The following is a 15,674-nucleotide window of genomic DNA, read 5'->3' as shown; positions in this document are numbered from 1 at the left end:
AATTTGGGGGCTTGTCCGGGATTCCTCGTGCAATTGTCTGGGATGGACGGCTGGCAGCGACAGGCCAGCCTGGAAAGAGAAAAGTTTTCCAGCCTCCAAACCTCAAAAAGAGGGGAGGGCTGCTACTGTCATCCTGGATCGTTGCCGCTGGAATTCTGCGAACTAAATCAGGGAAATTTATCTGGTGAGCACTGAAATATTGACATTTTTTATTCTTTTCCTTTAAATTTGGGTTTTAATTTGACATAATATTTCTAACTTTTATTTTATCCACAATTGTGTCTAATCGGTGATCCAGGGTCAAAGTTTAAATACTTTGGGTACTTTTTTTATTGCTGATATAGCATAAATTAAGGGTTTTCGCTTTTATCACTTGTGCGGGCTATACAATATTTTATTATATTGATATACACATCGAAGTGGTCCTTACAGAGACGTCTGTATTGAGTGTTTATCGTGCACGAGCTCCACTGGTATGGGGAGTAAAGTCTCGGTTGAGACAGGGCCTCCGGAGAGTCCGGTTGTGGATATTATGAGATCAAAAGAAATGTGGGAACTAAAATTTTAAATATTTGAACGGTAACAAAAAGTGAAATGAGGGAAAAGTCTGTAAATCATGAAATGTTAAAAGAATGTTTACAGATGGCGAAAGCAACACAAGAATTGCTTCTTTAAAAAAAAAAAAAAAAAGAGAAAATTTTGAAAAATAAAGAAAAATGTAACTCACACTGACACTACAGCACCAAGCCCGTAGATTTCCTTTTCTTTGTTTCCACAGTTGGCAGCTTTGAAGCCTGGATCCTGACCTTGAAGACAACCAGTGGCGGCCTTAGACATCTGGGGGCCCGTTTCAATATTTCATATGAGGCCCTACCCTGTTAAACATAAAATTATTTGCCAGCTATGTGCCCATGTGTCGCTGATGCTTTAAACCCTGAAAGGACGCAGTAACGCACTATCCATGCATCCCAGGTACGCACAACACATTAACCCTCTGGGCTTGAACCTGGCCATTTGTGGCCACCCTGTTTTCTTTTTGTTGATCATTTCCATCTGTGTTAAGTGTTAAAATCACTATCAGGGCAAGAAACCAGGACTTCACAGAAAAAACGAGGACTGAAGTTGGTTTTCATCTAAAAGCAAAATCATTATGTAGCCTACATTTTCAGACAAACTACAGGCTTTAACAATATTCTGAATTTAAATTGGCAACAAAAGTAATGAGAGCAAAGTGCTCCGCGTTATTTCAGCACCACGGACAAGGAAGGGACGAGACATGCGGACAGACAGACGTACAGGCGCTGATCCTGTCGGTGCTGCGGTGCTGCAGCAGCAGACAGACAGCTGTCTCCTCCATTATTACAATCTGTAAATAAGATGCCAATAATATCACATTTTAGTTGTGCTCTCGCTGTGTTTTATTTCTCTGTTAAGTTAGGACGTACTGATCGCCTGTTTGGAGGCATTTTAACCCGAGGAAAAAAAGGAAAGAGGAGGAAAGTGATTGACAGACGTCAATCATCAGGTTACGCAACTGGGCGCACGTCAGGAGAAAAGCAGGAAAAACAAAAGGACATTAGAAACGCTAAGAGAAAAGTAATAATACTGGGAGAAGGAAAACGAGGGTCTATTGATAGTTTGCGGGCCGTTTTCAAAGGTAAGCTACGTTGTTATTGTTATTTCCTGCCGTATTATTAATTAGGAGCGACTAGTAGGCTACAGTCGCGGTGTGGCATGACACGCGCATCAGTGGTTGTAGAGCGGATCAGGGGTCGAGTGTGTAACCGCACGGTGGACAGAGCTGTTTGTGTGTGTGGTGGATGTAGGCCTGTGTGTATGATAAGGTGAAACCTATGAATTATTGTGCTGTCTTTGACTTGGTGGCTGGCAGCTGGGGGCCCCCCTGGTGGCTGGGGCCCGTTTCAATTGAAATGGTTGAAACATAGGTAAGGCCGCCTATGAAGACAACCCACCGATTCATCCCTCAGCCCACCATAGAACTCTACGATACCCAACAAGAGAAGAGAAACCGACTCCTCCAACGTGACACAAAAAAAAAAAAAAAAAAAATTCAGGAGCAGCTCATCCTAATGCATCTGTTCAACTACAAAACTCTCCAGACCCCTCTTCTACAATTGCACACAGACTGTGTCATCCCAATCAAGATATAGCCTTCAACATGCCCACGGTTGAAGTGTCAGGACCAGAAGATACAGAATTTGGTTTTCTGTGTAAGGACTTCTACTGACATCAACACAGTCTGGGAACCTGGACAACCCAGTCATGAACGCAGAAGAAGAGGACGTGGCCGACACAGAAAACTGGGGACATGGACATTGGGTATTTTCTCACAAGAACATCATCAACTGAAGCAAACAAAGACTGAGGATGATCGGGGGTTTGTCGAAGGGAAATGGATCCTTGCTGACAAGCTTGACCAACCTGTGAAATCTGAGAAAGGTACTGCACCACATTCTCACACACATACACACACACACACACACACACACACACACAGAGTGTATAGATTATACACATAGCTACAAACTGTATTTGAACACTGACACTAGTTATGAAAGAACTGAGCAAAAAAAAAATTATGTGTTGTGTTCATCAGGTCAAAATAATTAGAGATACTATGAGCTAAATTTAAACATGCATTCATGCCCTCTGAAAACTACCCCATTAACCTGATGGGCAGATACTTGATGTGCAAATTAGGCCTTTGTCTGGTCTCAACCCCAGATGTAGCAAAACAAACTGATCTGATTTGGAGCCAAATGTTTTTCACACTACTTTGTTCACCACACCCTAGACCTGCAGTATGCATATCAATGGGAATTGCAACCCTTAACGGCCTTTTCCAAGCTTGTTACAGAACCCAGAAAAACACTTTTGACACCAGAGGAACTGCATTGAACCTCTTGTGTCACCAGGAGCTGATGAGACATATGAGAAAGGTTGGTTGGGAAAGGGAGTTGATAATGTGAACACACATCAACCGGACAACACAGATGTGCTTTATCATTCTCTCTCACACCAATTCAATTTTGACATGTACACCACAGACCATTTGATTCTATACATTTACACTTGCAATTAGAGAGAAGATTGGGACCCATTTAAGAAAAACAATGTAAGCGCGCAGCCAATTGGCAAGAAAACATCTGATCAATCTAGAGCTATTCTTAAGAATTTAACATCTGTTGTGCACACTCAAAGAAAATCCAGCTGGTACCTAAAACACTTTTTAGGTTTGTTTGTATGTTTGTTTGTTTGTTTGTTTGTTTGTTTGTATGTTTGCATGTTTGTATGTTTGTTTGTTTGTATGTTTGTTTTTGTCTGAAACAAGTTAAAACTATTTCAGCCCTACAGGAGGTCCCTAAGACACTGTGGGTTGTCAGTTACTATGATGTTTGGCCTCATCAAATATGAACCTATGGTGATCACTCCAAAATCAAGAAGCTATCGATTTACATAATGCCAGTCTTTGAGTCTTTTAAAGCAGTAGGAGTAATTGTTCCCTGTAAAGACTCCCCAGTTGGCACACCTTTGTTCACCTCTCCACAGCACGATGACTAAAATTCGACACTGTACTTTTAGAAATGTCCAACATTACTGTCATAAGATACAATATTTTAAACCCTATCACTATTTTTCCCCCACCAGATGATGGAAAAGAACATAACTGAATTGCTATCTTCCAACAGGTTGACTCCTGACTGGACCGACAAGAATAACCATTAACAAACTAACAAACTAACTATCTAACCTGATTTGGTTCTTTCTTTTGGATAGATCTGTTTAAGTTCACTCTCCTCTTACTATTTTACTCCCACTTTGCTAATGTGACACATGGGTAAAACCATGTGTCAAAAGGGGGGATATTGGATGTTTTGTTTATACAACAGATGCAGCAAGTGAAAATCAGCCTTTTCACGACCAACGTCCACACCACTCCATGATTTCCAGCTGTGAAGATGGTCACTGCAGGAAGGAGCCAACAAAGGAACCAGCTGTGAACCAGAGCAACACAAAGAGGAACTCCATGGAATCAACAAGGACCATCCAGACGCATAGGTCCTTCTCCATCACACCTAAGACCCATCCAGCACATCTGAGGAGCAACACAGGCCTAATGGCCCAGAAGACGAATAACCTCATTGAAGCAACTTCACCTACCAACAGAGCTGAGGAGCAATGCAGAACCAACGGCCGATAAGAAAATGACAGACTTCCTTTAGAACACAACCATCAAGAGATCAGAAGAACAGTGCGGGCATAAATAGGATGCCCAAGGAATACACCCAAGAAGATTACATCAAAATTTTATTACACACACCATAGTCCTTAATAGCCAGAATTCCACTGTCGTGTGTGCAAAAAGACTCCTACCCTTGCCATACTTCAACTCCATCCATGAACATTCTGCCTACCCAAACCCACCACAAATAAGAAACTGAACCATGGTCAGGCACTGTTCCATGTTTCTACCTTAAAGACATTTGTTCGGTGAAGGAACCAGCAACAACTCTCCTTGCCCCTTTCCACTCCCTTTTTCACTTCTCCACTTCTCTCTGAAGAACACCTGGACAAGATTTGTTGGTGCCCTCAGACACCGAACTACAAAGCCACAAGGACAATTGAGAATCTTGAGAACTCTACAGAAGGCATGACCCTGCTTTCACAAGCAATGACTGCAATAAAGTTCAAGATGTTACAGAATCGTGTTACACATAACTACATTCTGACTACATCAGGAAACCTCACTATCATCAATGGGACTGAATATTACATGTTTATTCAAGTTAACAATGTAACTTGACATGAAACAACATATGACGTGTGACAATATTACAATCGATCACATAACTTAGACACCACAAATTCATTTGGAAGGTTGACAAGTCAAGTTTCAGTGGACTGTCTAACATTTTGAATTTGTACTGCTTGTTTTGGTAATTACTTGTTTTGTCAGTCTGAATTTCTGAAAATCTTTACATTTGAAAACCACATTTTAGATAACCTTCTATTATAGACAACCCTACCCTCAATGCAGAACAACTTGTTTTAGAACATGTTTAGAATTGGCATAATTGTTTTCTTTACCCTAATCGTTTTATTGTAACTGATACCTGGCTTTCCTGACTATAATTTCTTACTTTTTCAACTTTTTCCTTTTTCTAGCAACTGTAATGACGATTAAGTTGTGACTTTTTCTTGTGTGATTAATGAATAATCAAAAGGAGGAATTGTAATGGTAAATTTCAATATTCCTTTGGTTAATCACTTGTGACGTCCCTACCCCCTGCTTTCCTCCCAAGGTATCAGAACTCCTTTGTTTGTTACCCATTTGTGTATTCTAATGTCTAGACCTCTAAACATGTAACCCTGCAGGATGCCCCAGGTGTGAAAATACACCCTCGGGGGTCGGTGCCAATACCTCCAACAGACAAAGAGCATTGAAAACACACTGTCTGAGTATTGGACCGGCCCCTGCAGCAGACAAAGGGGTGTGGCATACCTGAGGGGGTGTTTCCTCAGGTATAAGTGTTTAGGTCTCCCCATTATCTTTGTGTTTTCATCAACATCACCCACTCGGGTCGAATGGACCTTTCCTTGCAAGGAAATAAAATCATGATGGCCGGCCAAGTCTCTATTTCATTTTTCACCAGCAACAGCAACAGAAAATTTCCACGACAGTACAGACCCCAAGGCAGTTCTGCTCTTGTGTCTAAACCACAAACAAACTTCTGCTACAGCCACAATTGTTAGATTTCATCAATGAGACCAACATTTATCCAACCTCTAAAAGCCATTGGGTAAGTTAATTAGCGGTCGTTTTCTCCACCGGGGCGAGGCTCGTAGGCTGGCCGGCGGAGCACGTCAGGAGCCGGGCTGCTGGGGTCGCTGCTCGGACCTGGAGCTTCACTTCTCCAAAAAACATCGGGGCAGCCGTCGTTTGGATAAACTAACCGCACATTGGGGATCTAAAGAGTTACTTCCTCACATGAAAAATATTAAAACGTAATAAAGTGACGTAGGTAATAACTAGGGCCCGATTATAGCCCGTTTGAGACTAATCGGTAATCGGCCAAAACTCGCCGATTGTCGCCGATATTTTCAGGAATAAAATGCAGGGAATAAAACTTGGTTTTACTTTGAAAAGATTCCCCCGCACCGGCGCCGACCTCATGACAAACTCCATCCACTACCACCTCAGTCACAGCACACAGCAGAGTGACTTATCTGTCTCAAAACCAGTGTTGCCACTGGCTTTCTGTTTCCCTTTTTTTTTTTTTTTTTTTTTTACCGCGGTCGGGTTGTGAATTAATTTATTAATGCTCGTCTCCGGCCGTGTTGGGTCCGAGATTCAACAAGCCGGTCGGGGTCGGGTTTTACCGTTATATACCGGCACGGCAGTATGCTCATTTATCAGCAATAAACACAGTAGATGAGGGTGAGTGACTGAGCTGAGGCTGTGTGACGGGTGGGGCGTCCGCGGTGTGGAGCGGTGAGGGACTCTGACTGCAGCGGGGACTATCATGTCTCTGCTCCGTGACACTGTGAGACTGACCGCCGGTGAGCGCTGTGACACGGTGCCGGGCACGGCAGCAACCGCTGATCGCTTTTGATTTAAAAGAGAGAGAGAGAGAGAGAGAGACGCCGTGCCGTGTAAAAAAAACAACAACAAAAAAGTATCACGTGTCATGACTTCCTGTATTTGGCCCTTCAAAATAAAAGCCCATATTGATTTTGACTTCATTTTGACAAGACAGGGCTTCAAATGTTTGTTTTTTTCATGCAACCAATCGACCAATGAAATTTTAGTCGGCTAATGATTTTTTGGTCGACCAGGCAGCCCTAATTTATATATTATATAATATATATAGATATATTATTATAGTAATACAATTTTAAAACTTAATAAAAAAATAATAATAATCGGCCGATTAATCGGTTATCGGGTTTTTTTCCCCCTAATAATCGTAATCGGCATCGGCCCCAAAAAATCCATATCGGTCGGGCCCTACACAGTACATGTTGGCGTTCATGGTTCCCTCAATGAACTGTAGCTCCCCAGTGCCGGCAGGACCCACGCAGCCCCAAACCACGACACCCCCACCACCATGCTTGACCACAGGCAAGACACACTTGTCCCTGTACTCCTCACCTGGCTGCTGCCACACACGCTTGACACCATCTGAACCAAAATGGTTTGTCTTGGTCTCATCAGACCACAGGACATGGTTCCAGTAACCCATGTCCCCAGTCTGCTTGTCTTCAGCAAACTTTGCGGCCTTTCTTGTGCATCATATTTAGAAGAGGCTTCCTTCTGGGACGACAGCCATGCAGACCAATTGGATGCAGTGTGCAGCGTATGGTCTGAGCACTGACAAGCTGACCACCCACCCCTTCAACCTCTGCAGCAATGCTACAGAGGATGACAGGGTGGGGGGGTCTGCCTGTCTTCTAACCCTACTGTGACACACTGAAGCAGAGCATGGCCCCCTCCCTTCAGAAACTGGGCCCAGGGCAGTAGTCCAACATGATAACGACCCCAAACACACCTCCAAGATGACCACTGCCTTGCTAAAGACACTGAGGGTGAAGGTGATGGACTGTCCAACATGTCTCCAGACCTAAACCCTACTGAGCATCTGTGGGACATCCTCAATGGAAGGTGGAGGAGCGCAAGGTGTCTAACATCCACCAGCCCCGTGATGTCATCATGGAGGAGTGGAAGAGTTTTCCGATGGCAACCTGTGAAGCTCTAGTGAACTCCATTTCCAAGACAGCTGAGGCATCCATCCATCAATCCATCCATCCATTGTCCGCCGCTTATCCGAGTCCGGGTCGCGGGGGCAGCAGTCGGAGCAGGGATCCCCAGACTTCCCTCTCCCCGGACACTTCCTCCAGCTCTTCCGGGGGGACCCCAAGGCGTTCCCAGGCCAGCCGAGTGACATAGTCACTCCAGCGTGTCCTGGGTCTTCCTCAGGGCCTCCTCCCGGTGGGACATGCCCGGAACACCTCCCGAGGGAGGCGTCCAGGGGGCATCCTATACAGGTGCCCGAGCCTCCTCAGCTGGCTCCTCTCGATGTGGAGGAGCAGCGGCTCTACTCCGAGCTCCTCCCGGGTGACAGAGCTCCTCACCCTATCTCTAAGGGAGCGCCCCGCCACCCTGCGGAGGAAACTCATTTCGGCCGCTTGTATCCGGGATCCCGTTCTTTCGGTCATGACCCAGAGTTCATGACCATAGGTGAGGGTGGGAACGTAGATCGACCGGTAAATCGAGAGCTTTGCCTTTCGGCTCAGCTCCTTCTTCACCACGACGGACCGATACAATGACCGCATTACTGCGGCCGCCGCACCGATCCGCCTGTCGATCTCGCGCTCCGTTCTCCCCTCACTCGTGAACAAGACCCCAAGATACTTAAACTCCTCCACCTGAGGCAGGAACTCTCCCCCGACCTGGAGGGTGCAAGCCACCTTTTTCCGGTCGAGAACCATGGCCTCGGACTTAGAGGTGCTGATTCTCATCCCAGCTGCTTCACACCCTGCTGCAAACCGCCCCAGTGCATGCTGAAGGTCCTGGCTCGAGGGAGCCAACAAGACCACATCATCTGCAAAAAGCAGAGATGAAATCAAGTGGCTCCCGAACCGTACCCCCTCCGGCACTTGGCTGCGCCTAGAAATTCTGTCCATATAAATAATGAACAGAACCGGTGACAAAGGGCAGCCCTGCCGGAGTCCAACACGCACCGGGAACAGGTCTGACTTACTGCCGGCAATGCGAACCAAGCTCCTGCTCCGGTCATACAGGGACCGTACAGCCCTCACCAGAGGGCCTCCGACCCCATACTCTCGGAGCACCTCCCACAGGATGCCACGTGGGACTTCTCCAAGTCCACAAAACACATGTGGACTGGTTGGGCAAACTCCCATGCGCCCTCGAGCACCCTGCGGAGGGTGTAGAGCTGGTCCAGCGTTCCACGGCCAGGGCGAAAACCGCATTGTTCCTTCTGAATCCGAGGTTCGACTATCGGCCGAATTCTCCTCTCCAGCACCCTGGAATAGACTTTCCCCGGGAGGCTGAGGAGTGTGATCCCCCGGTAGTTGGAACACACCCTCCGGTCCCCCTTTTTGAAGAGAGGGACCACCACCCCGGTCTGCCAGTCCAGAGACTCTGTCTCCGACTGCCACGCGATGCTGCATAGGCGTGTCAGCCACGACAGCCCTGCAACATCCAGAGACTTGAGGTACTCAGGCCGGATCTCATCCACCCCCGGTGCCTTGCCACTGAGGAGCTTCCGGACTACCTCAGTGACTTCAGCTTGGGTGATGAATGAATCAACCTCTGAATCCTCAGCCTCTGCTTCCTCGACGGAAGGCGTGTCAGTGGGATTGAGGAGATCCTCGAAGTATTCCTTCCACCGCCCGACGATGTCCCCAGTCGAGGTCAACAGCTCCCCTCCTCCACTGTAAACAGTGTTGGCGGAGCACTGCTTCCCCCTCCTGAGGCGCCGGATGGTTTGCCAGAATTTCCTCGAGGCCGACCGGTAGTCCTCCTCCATGGCCTCCCCGAACTTTTCCCAGACCCGAGTTTTTGCTTCCGCGACCGCCCGGGCTGCCGTCCGCTTGGCCTGCCGGTACCCGTCAGCTGCCTCGGGGGTCCCCCGAGCTAGCCAGGCTCGGTAGGACTCCTTCTTCAGCTTGACGGCATCCCTTACTTCCCGTGTCCACCACCGGGTTCGGGGATTGCCGCCACGACAGGCACCGGAGACCTTACGGCCACAGCTCCGGACGGCCGCGTCAACAATGGAAGTGGAGAACATGGTCCATCCAGACTCAATGTCTCCGGCCTCCCTCGGAATCTGGTCAAAGCTCTCCCGGAGGTGGGAGTTGAAGACCTCCCTGACAGGGGATTCTGCCAGACGTTCCCAGCAGACCCTCACGATACGCTTGGGTCTTCCAGGTCTGACCAGCTTCCTCCCCTGCCAGCGGATCCAACTCACCACCAGGTGGTGATCAGTTGACAGCTCAGCCCCTCTCTTCACCCGAGTGTCCAAGACATACGGCCGGAGGTCAGATGACACGACTACAAAGTCGATCATTGACCTCCGACCTAGGGTGTCCTGGTGCCACGTGCACTGATGGACACCCTTATGCTCGAACATGGTGTTTGTTATGGACAGACTGTGGCTAGCACAGAAGTCCAATAACAAAACACCGCTCGGGTTCAGATCGGGGAGGCCGTTCCTCCCAATCACACCTCTCCAGGTAACACTGTCGCTGCCCACGTGAGCGTTGAAGTCCCCCAACAGAACGATGGAGTCCCCAGTTGGGGCACTTTCCAGCACCCCTCCCAGGGCCTCCAGGAAGGCCGAAACGACAGTGAGAGACCTATCCCCGACCCGAAGGCGCAGGGAAGCGACCCTCTCGTTAAGTGGGGAGAACTCCAACACATGGCGGCTGAGCTGGGGAGCTATGAACAAGCCCACACCAGCTCGCCGCCTCTCACCGTGGGCAACTCCAGAGTGGAAGAGAGTCCAGTCTCTCTCCAGGAGTTGGTTCCAGAGCCCAGGCTGTGCGTGGAGGTGAGCCCGACTATCTCTAGTCGATACCTCTTAGCCTCCCGCACGAGCTCAGGCTCTTTCCCCCCCAGTGAGGTGACATTCCATGTCCCTGAAGCCAGAGTCGTTGTCCAGGGATTGGGTCGCCGGGGCCCCCGCCCACGGCTGCCACCCAAATCACATGGCACCTGCCCCAGGTGCCATGCTGAGGCAGTGCTGGAAAAAAATGGTAGCCACACAAAATAATGACACTTTGGGCACAATTTTCACTTAGGGTTGTACTCACTTTTGTTGCCAGTGGTTCAGACATTAATGTCTGTGTGTTGAGTTATTTTGTGGAGACAGCACATTTACACTATTATGCAAGCTGTACACTGACTACTTTACATTGTATCAAAGTGTCATATCTTCAGTGTTGTCCCATGAAAAGATATAATAGAATATTTTTAAAAATGTCAGGGGTGTACTCACTTTTGTGAGGTACTGTATTTGCTACTGTGGTAAGTAGAGCATCATCTCCTCTGTTTGAAACAAGTGGAGATGAATTACTATTTGTTAAGGACTTTAACGTTATTTGTATATGAAATATACCTCTATGCATAGTTATTGTCAACACTCAAGTTGTTTAGCCTAGATATACCTTACTAGCTAGTCATAATTTTTGAGTTATAGATTAGCATCCTTAAATGAACACAAGATGAAATTGTATCTACTTTACAGCCAATACAACATGAAACAGTAGGAGAAGTAGGAGCAAAAAACACAAAGAGTGCCACATTTTCAGCTGACTCAATATGGAACCAGTTGGTGCTTTTTCAAATAAAAGACAGATTAATTGGGAGAAATGCTTAATTTGTCAAAATGACTATGGAAAAACTAACGATAAAGATCTACGAAATGGAACTGAAGATGGATTACGCCAGATCCATATACCATTTGTCTACAAAATGTGGTAGATTAGCTTCGAGCAGGATTTGCCAGGGGTGAAATATACTCATTGAAAACAGTTTGGGAAAGATACTGTGAGCTCATTGTAGATTTAGATGTTATTGTTAAGTGTGAATAAACACATAAACACATTTTCTATGACATTCTATGCCAAAAACGTCTGTTGTTTTATCTATTTCCTTAGATACAATCTATACAATCTTTAATCTTGACAATTATGCATACAAATTGTACAGGTTGGCCATACTTGTGACCAAAATTGACCATATGCTTGAATATTGTAGCGCCTCTAGTGGTCACAGCAAAAAAAATCAAGATGACAACACCCCTAAAATTCCTTCTAATGGTTTCTTCTAACAAAAAAAATAGGTCGTCAAACTTTACCCAGACATGTGAGCAAAAGTCTTAACGGAGGCTCTTTTCTAAACTCGTCCCTTGACTAATACCAAAAAAAGGCAAAAATGTAATGCTCATGAGCACGTTACATAGGGGTGGAAGAATCAGTGACCGCAGTGACTGTAAACCAGAGATCATACCGGATTATAATGCCACCGGCTAATAATGTACAGTGGGATAATATACAAGACAAAAAACATACCAATATACAAATCATGGCCGAAACATAACAGTAAGAGTTCGGAATGGCACACTGGAACCCACTCCCTCACCCTTCCCCTCAGCAAACGGTGGCCGCCGAGGACAGACATGTTTGAAAACTAACCACTAGCTGATAACAATGTCTTTGACCAATTACTATCATTTTATTCAATTTTTTTAACACACGTGCAGACTTGCACTTGTGCCCTCAGTCATATTTCACAGCAAAAAGTTACACAGGAGGACTGACGGGATGTGCCAGTTCAACATTGTAAGATGTAGCCTAGCTGCTAATGCTGCTCAGCTGTAGCACCGTGTGTTTTATAACGGCAGTAAAAACCAAAACATCGATCATCCTCAGGGCACAAGCCGAGTCACAGACATTAAATAATAGAGTGTTTGAGCCAAGTTTGTCCACTCCGGTGGGTGCACCGCCACCTATGTATTTGTAAACAACTCATTCTAAGCTTTTAATCAATAATCAGTTTTAAGAATTTATAAATAAAAAAGTCAAAATTCTCTGATTTCAGCTTCTTTAATGTGAATATTTCTGGTTTCTTTGCTCCTTCATGACAATAAAATGAGTCTCTCTTTGGTTTGTAGACAAAACAAGACATTTGAGGACGATGTCATCTGGTGGTTTGAGAAACACACTGATATTTTTCAATGTGACCGTTTGTGACCGTTTGATGAGATGATGAAAATAATCATTAGTTGCTCAGGTGTAGGACCGGAGCGTCCCGTCCTCTAGCTGCTGTGGAGCTGCTGGTGTCTCTTCAGGCTGTTGGACTGGCTGAAGGCCTTCCCACACTGACCACACACGTATGGTTTTCCTCCGGTGTGGATGCGCCGGTGGGTCGCTAACCCACTGGAGTTAATAAACGCCTTCCCACACTGCTCGCAGCTGTATGGCCTCTCTCCGGTGTGGACGCGCTGGTGGACCATTAACTCTGTGGAGGTAGAGAACGCCTTCCCACACTGCTCACAGCTGTAGAGCTTTTCTCCGGTGTGGAGGCGCCGATGGACCGTTAACCCACTGGAGTTAATAAACGCCTTCCCACACTGCTCACAGCTGTATGGCCTCTCTCCTGTGTGGACGCGCTGGTGGACCGCTAACCCACTGGAGTTAATAAACGCCTTCCCACACTGCTCACAGCTGTACGACTTCTCTCCGGTGTGGATGCGCCGGTGGACCGTTAACCCACTGGAGTTAATAAACGCCTTCCCACACTGCTCGCAGCTGTACGGTCTCTCTCCTGTGTGGACGCGCCGGTGGACCATTAACTCTGTGGAGGTAGAGAACGTCTTCCCACACTGCTCACAGCTGTAGAGCTTTTCTCCGGTGTGGACGCGCCGATGGACTGTTAACGCTCCGGGTTGAGTGAACGCCTTCCCACACAGCTCACAGCTGTACGGTTTCTCTCCTGTGTGGATGCGCTGGTGGACCGTTAAATTTGAGTGGGTAGTGAACGTCTTCCCACACTGCTCACAGCTGTACGGCCTCTCTCCGGTGTGGATGCGCTGGTGGACCGTTAACTTTGAGGGGGTAGCGAACGTCTTCCCACACTGCTCACAGCTGTACGGTTTCTCTCCGGTGTGGATGCGCCGGTGGACCGTTAACTCTGTGGAGGTAGAGAACGCCTTCCCACACTGCTCACAGCTGTACGGTTTCTCTCCGGTGTGGATGCGCTGGTGAATTTTCAGTTTGGACAAGTTGGTGCACGATGTGCCGCACTGTTCGCACCTGTACACCGTCTGTCCACATTGGCGCCGCCGGCGATGAGCGTTCAGTTGAACTGAGGTCCTGAACGTGTTACCACACCCATTACAGCTGTGTGATTTCTTCTTGGTGTGAACTTGTTTCTATGGCAACAGACAGGAAGAGAGAGAGAATCAATCAATTAATGATGGATGATGGATGGACATTAACTACCGTCATCATCGTCATCATACAGCTTGTTGATGCTGCTGGTTTGTTTTCCTTTTTAAATTCTTCATTAATACAAATCTTACAAGCAGAATTAATTCCAGTACAAATTATAATTTGAAACTAAGCAAAACATGTCAACGTTTTAGTTGATATAGCAACCAGTGATGGGAATTAGAGCGTTTAATGTTTACTGTTTTCCCCGTTATAACTGTTACCATTTCTGACAATAAAATTCTCTGTTACTTGACTCAAGAAGTTAAACAGTTACAGTACTTTCTCGCATGAAAAAATATGAAAATTTAATAAAGTGACGTAACAGCGCTACAGCAGGAAATAAAGTAGGCAAGTTAGGTTTTAGACTTTTTAGTGAACCACAATATAGAGTTAGCAGCTAACAGTTAGCTTCATCTCTTGACTCGCTCCCACTGAAAACAGAAACACAAACCTGTGGACCGGAGGGCTCCTTGTCCTGGTGGACCGTGTCCTGCTCTTCCCCCGTAGTCCCAGCCTGCCCAAACAAATCCAGATCCTGGTTCGCCTTCTTTATCATGTTGTAGTCCTGGTCTTGGTTCTCCTCCTTAATTCCGGTCGTGTTCTGATCCAGGTCACTAATTTCCTGGTCCAGGTTCTCCTCCTTCATCCTGGTCCTGGTCAGACGGGACCTCCTCATGGTGCTTGTCCACTAGCTCAGTACGGTACAGCACGGCTCTACTCGCTTTTATCCTCTTTTCCTCCAGCCCCTCCTACCTGGTACCTCCTACTTCTCCTGCCTTCCCCTGATTGGCCAGAGCGAGAGTGAGACTGGAGCTGACAAGAGGAGAGAAACAAGAGAGAGACGATGTGATATGACGACCCCGCCCCCGCTGAGGAGCAACTATGAAGAACTCAGAGCTGGAGAAGCACCTCAACCGAGCCGTGCTGAGCTGTTAGTGGAAAGTTCCATCTGTTTACCTTTGTATTCTCATGATCTCTCACATTGCTAAGTCTCCCCCCCCATACCGTTGCTAAGGTGTCGGAGTTGACGGGTAGAAGAACAGACTGGGCTGTAACTTCAGAATCATGTGACCCTGTAGAAATGTTGAGGAAGAGTGGGCAACCAGTGTGTTTTGAAAGTTCAAGGTGTCCCAAACAAGTATCCACTGGTTTCCCTCCAAATAAGGCCCCGGTTTTATATATTTCCTCCTCCAAGTTAACTCAATCATATTTTATAAATACTAATTTATTACAAAAACATGAACTTTGATGTTTGTTTGCAGTAATAATCCCAGAAAGCAAAGATGAACACACCACACTTGCTCCATTTCCTTCATTAGTGTTTACAGATCTTCCATTCATTTAAACACTGAACTCATTTGTGTTTGTTGTCAGAGCTTAAATAATATGTTCAGACACAAACTTCTAGAAGTATTCCAATGGTGTATGGAGGGAAAGTACATCGTCGTACGTTGATGAGTCAAGTACATACAGAATGTTATTGGGACCAATATGCATATTACGAGCGATACCAGTCATGGAGCATGGTGTGTTTTTTCGGTCGGGACTCAATGTCCACATTGACTGGGCGATAAGTGCCTGGTTGATTTACTTAGTCCACTTGTCCACAGGTATTGTCACCTGACTCTGCA

The 15,674-nt window shown here is 46.5% G+C and overlaps 1 protein-coding gene across 1 annotated transcript in view; it reads right to left on the bottom strand.

Annotated features, from left to right (window-relative positions):
* Window positions 1-14,719, bottom strand: part of LOC146969656 (uncharacterized) — an 18,922-nt gene extending 4,203 nt beyond the window's left edge. Inside the window, exons 1-2 of the mRNA XM_085804462.1 lie at window positions 14,495-14,719; window positions 12,891-13,982 (exon numbers count right to left, since the gene is read on the bottom strand). Of these exons, the coding sequence (XP_085660588.1) occupies window positions 12,891-13,982; window positions 14,495-14,719 (1,317 nt within the window). The remainder of the gene's footprint in view (window positions 1-12,890; window positions 13,983-14,494) is intronic.
* Between the last annotated feature and the right edge of the window lie 955 nt (window positions 14,720-15,674).

Source organism: Trachurus japonicus, chromosome 17 (assembly GCF_045865225.1).
Source record: "Trachurus japonicus isolate A0001 chromosome 17, Traja_1.0".
Lineage (NCBI taxonomy): Eukaryota > Metazoa > Chordata > Actinopteri > Carangiformes > Carangidae > Trachurus > Trachurus japonicus.
This window is presented reverse-complemented; position numbering and strand designations above follow the sequence as displayed.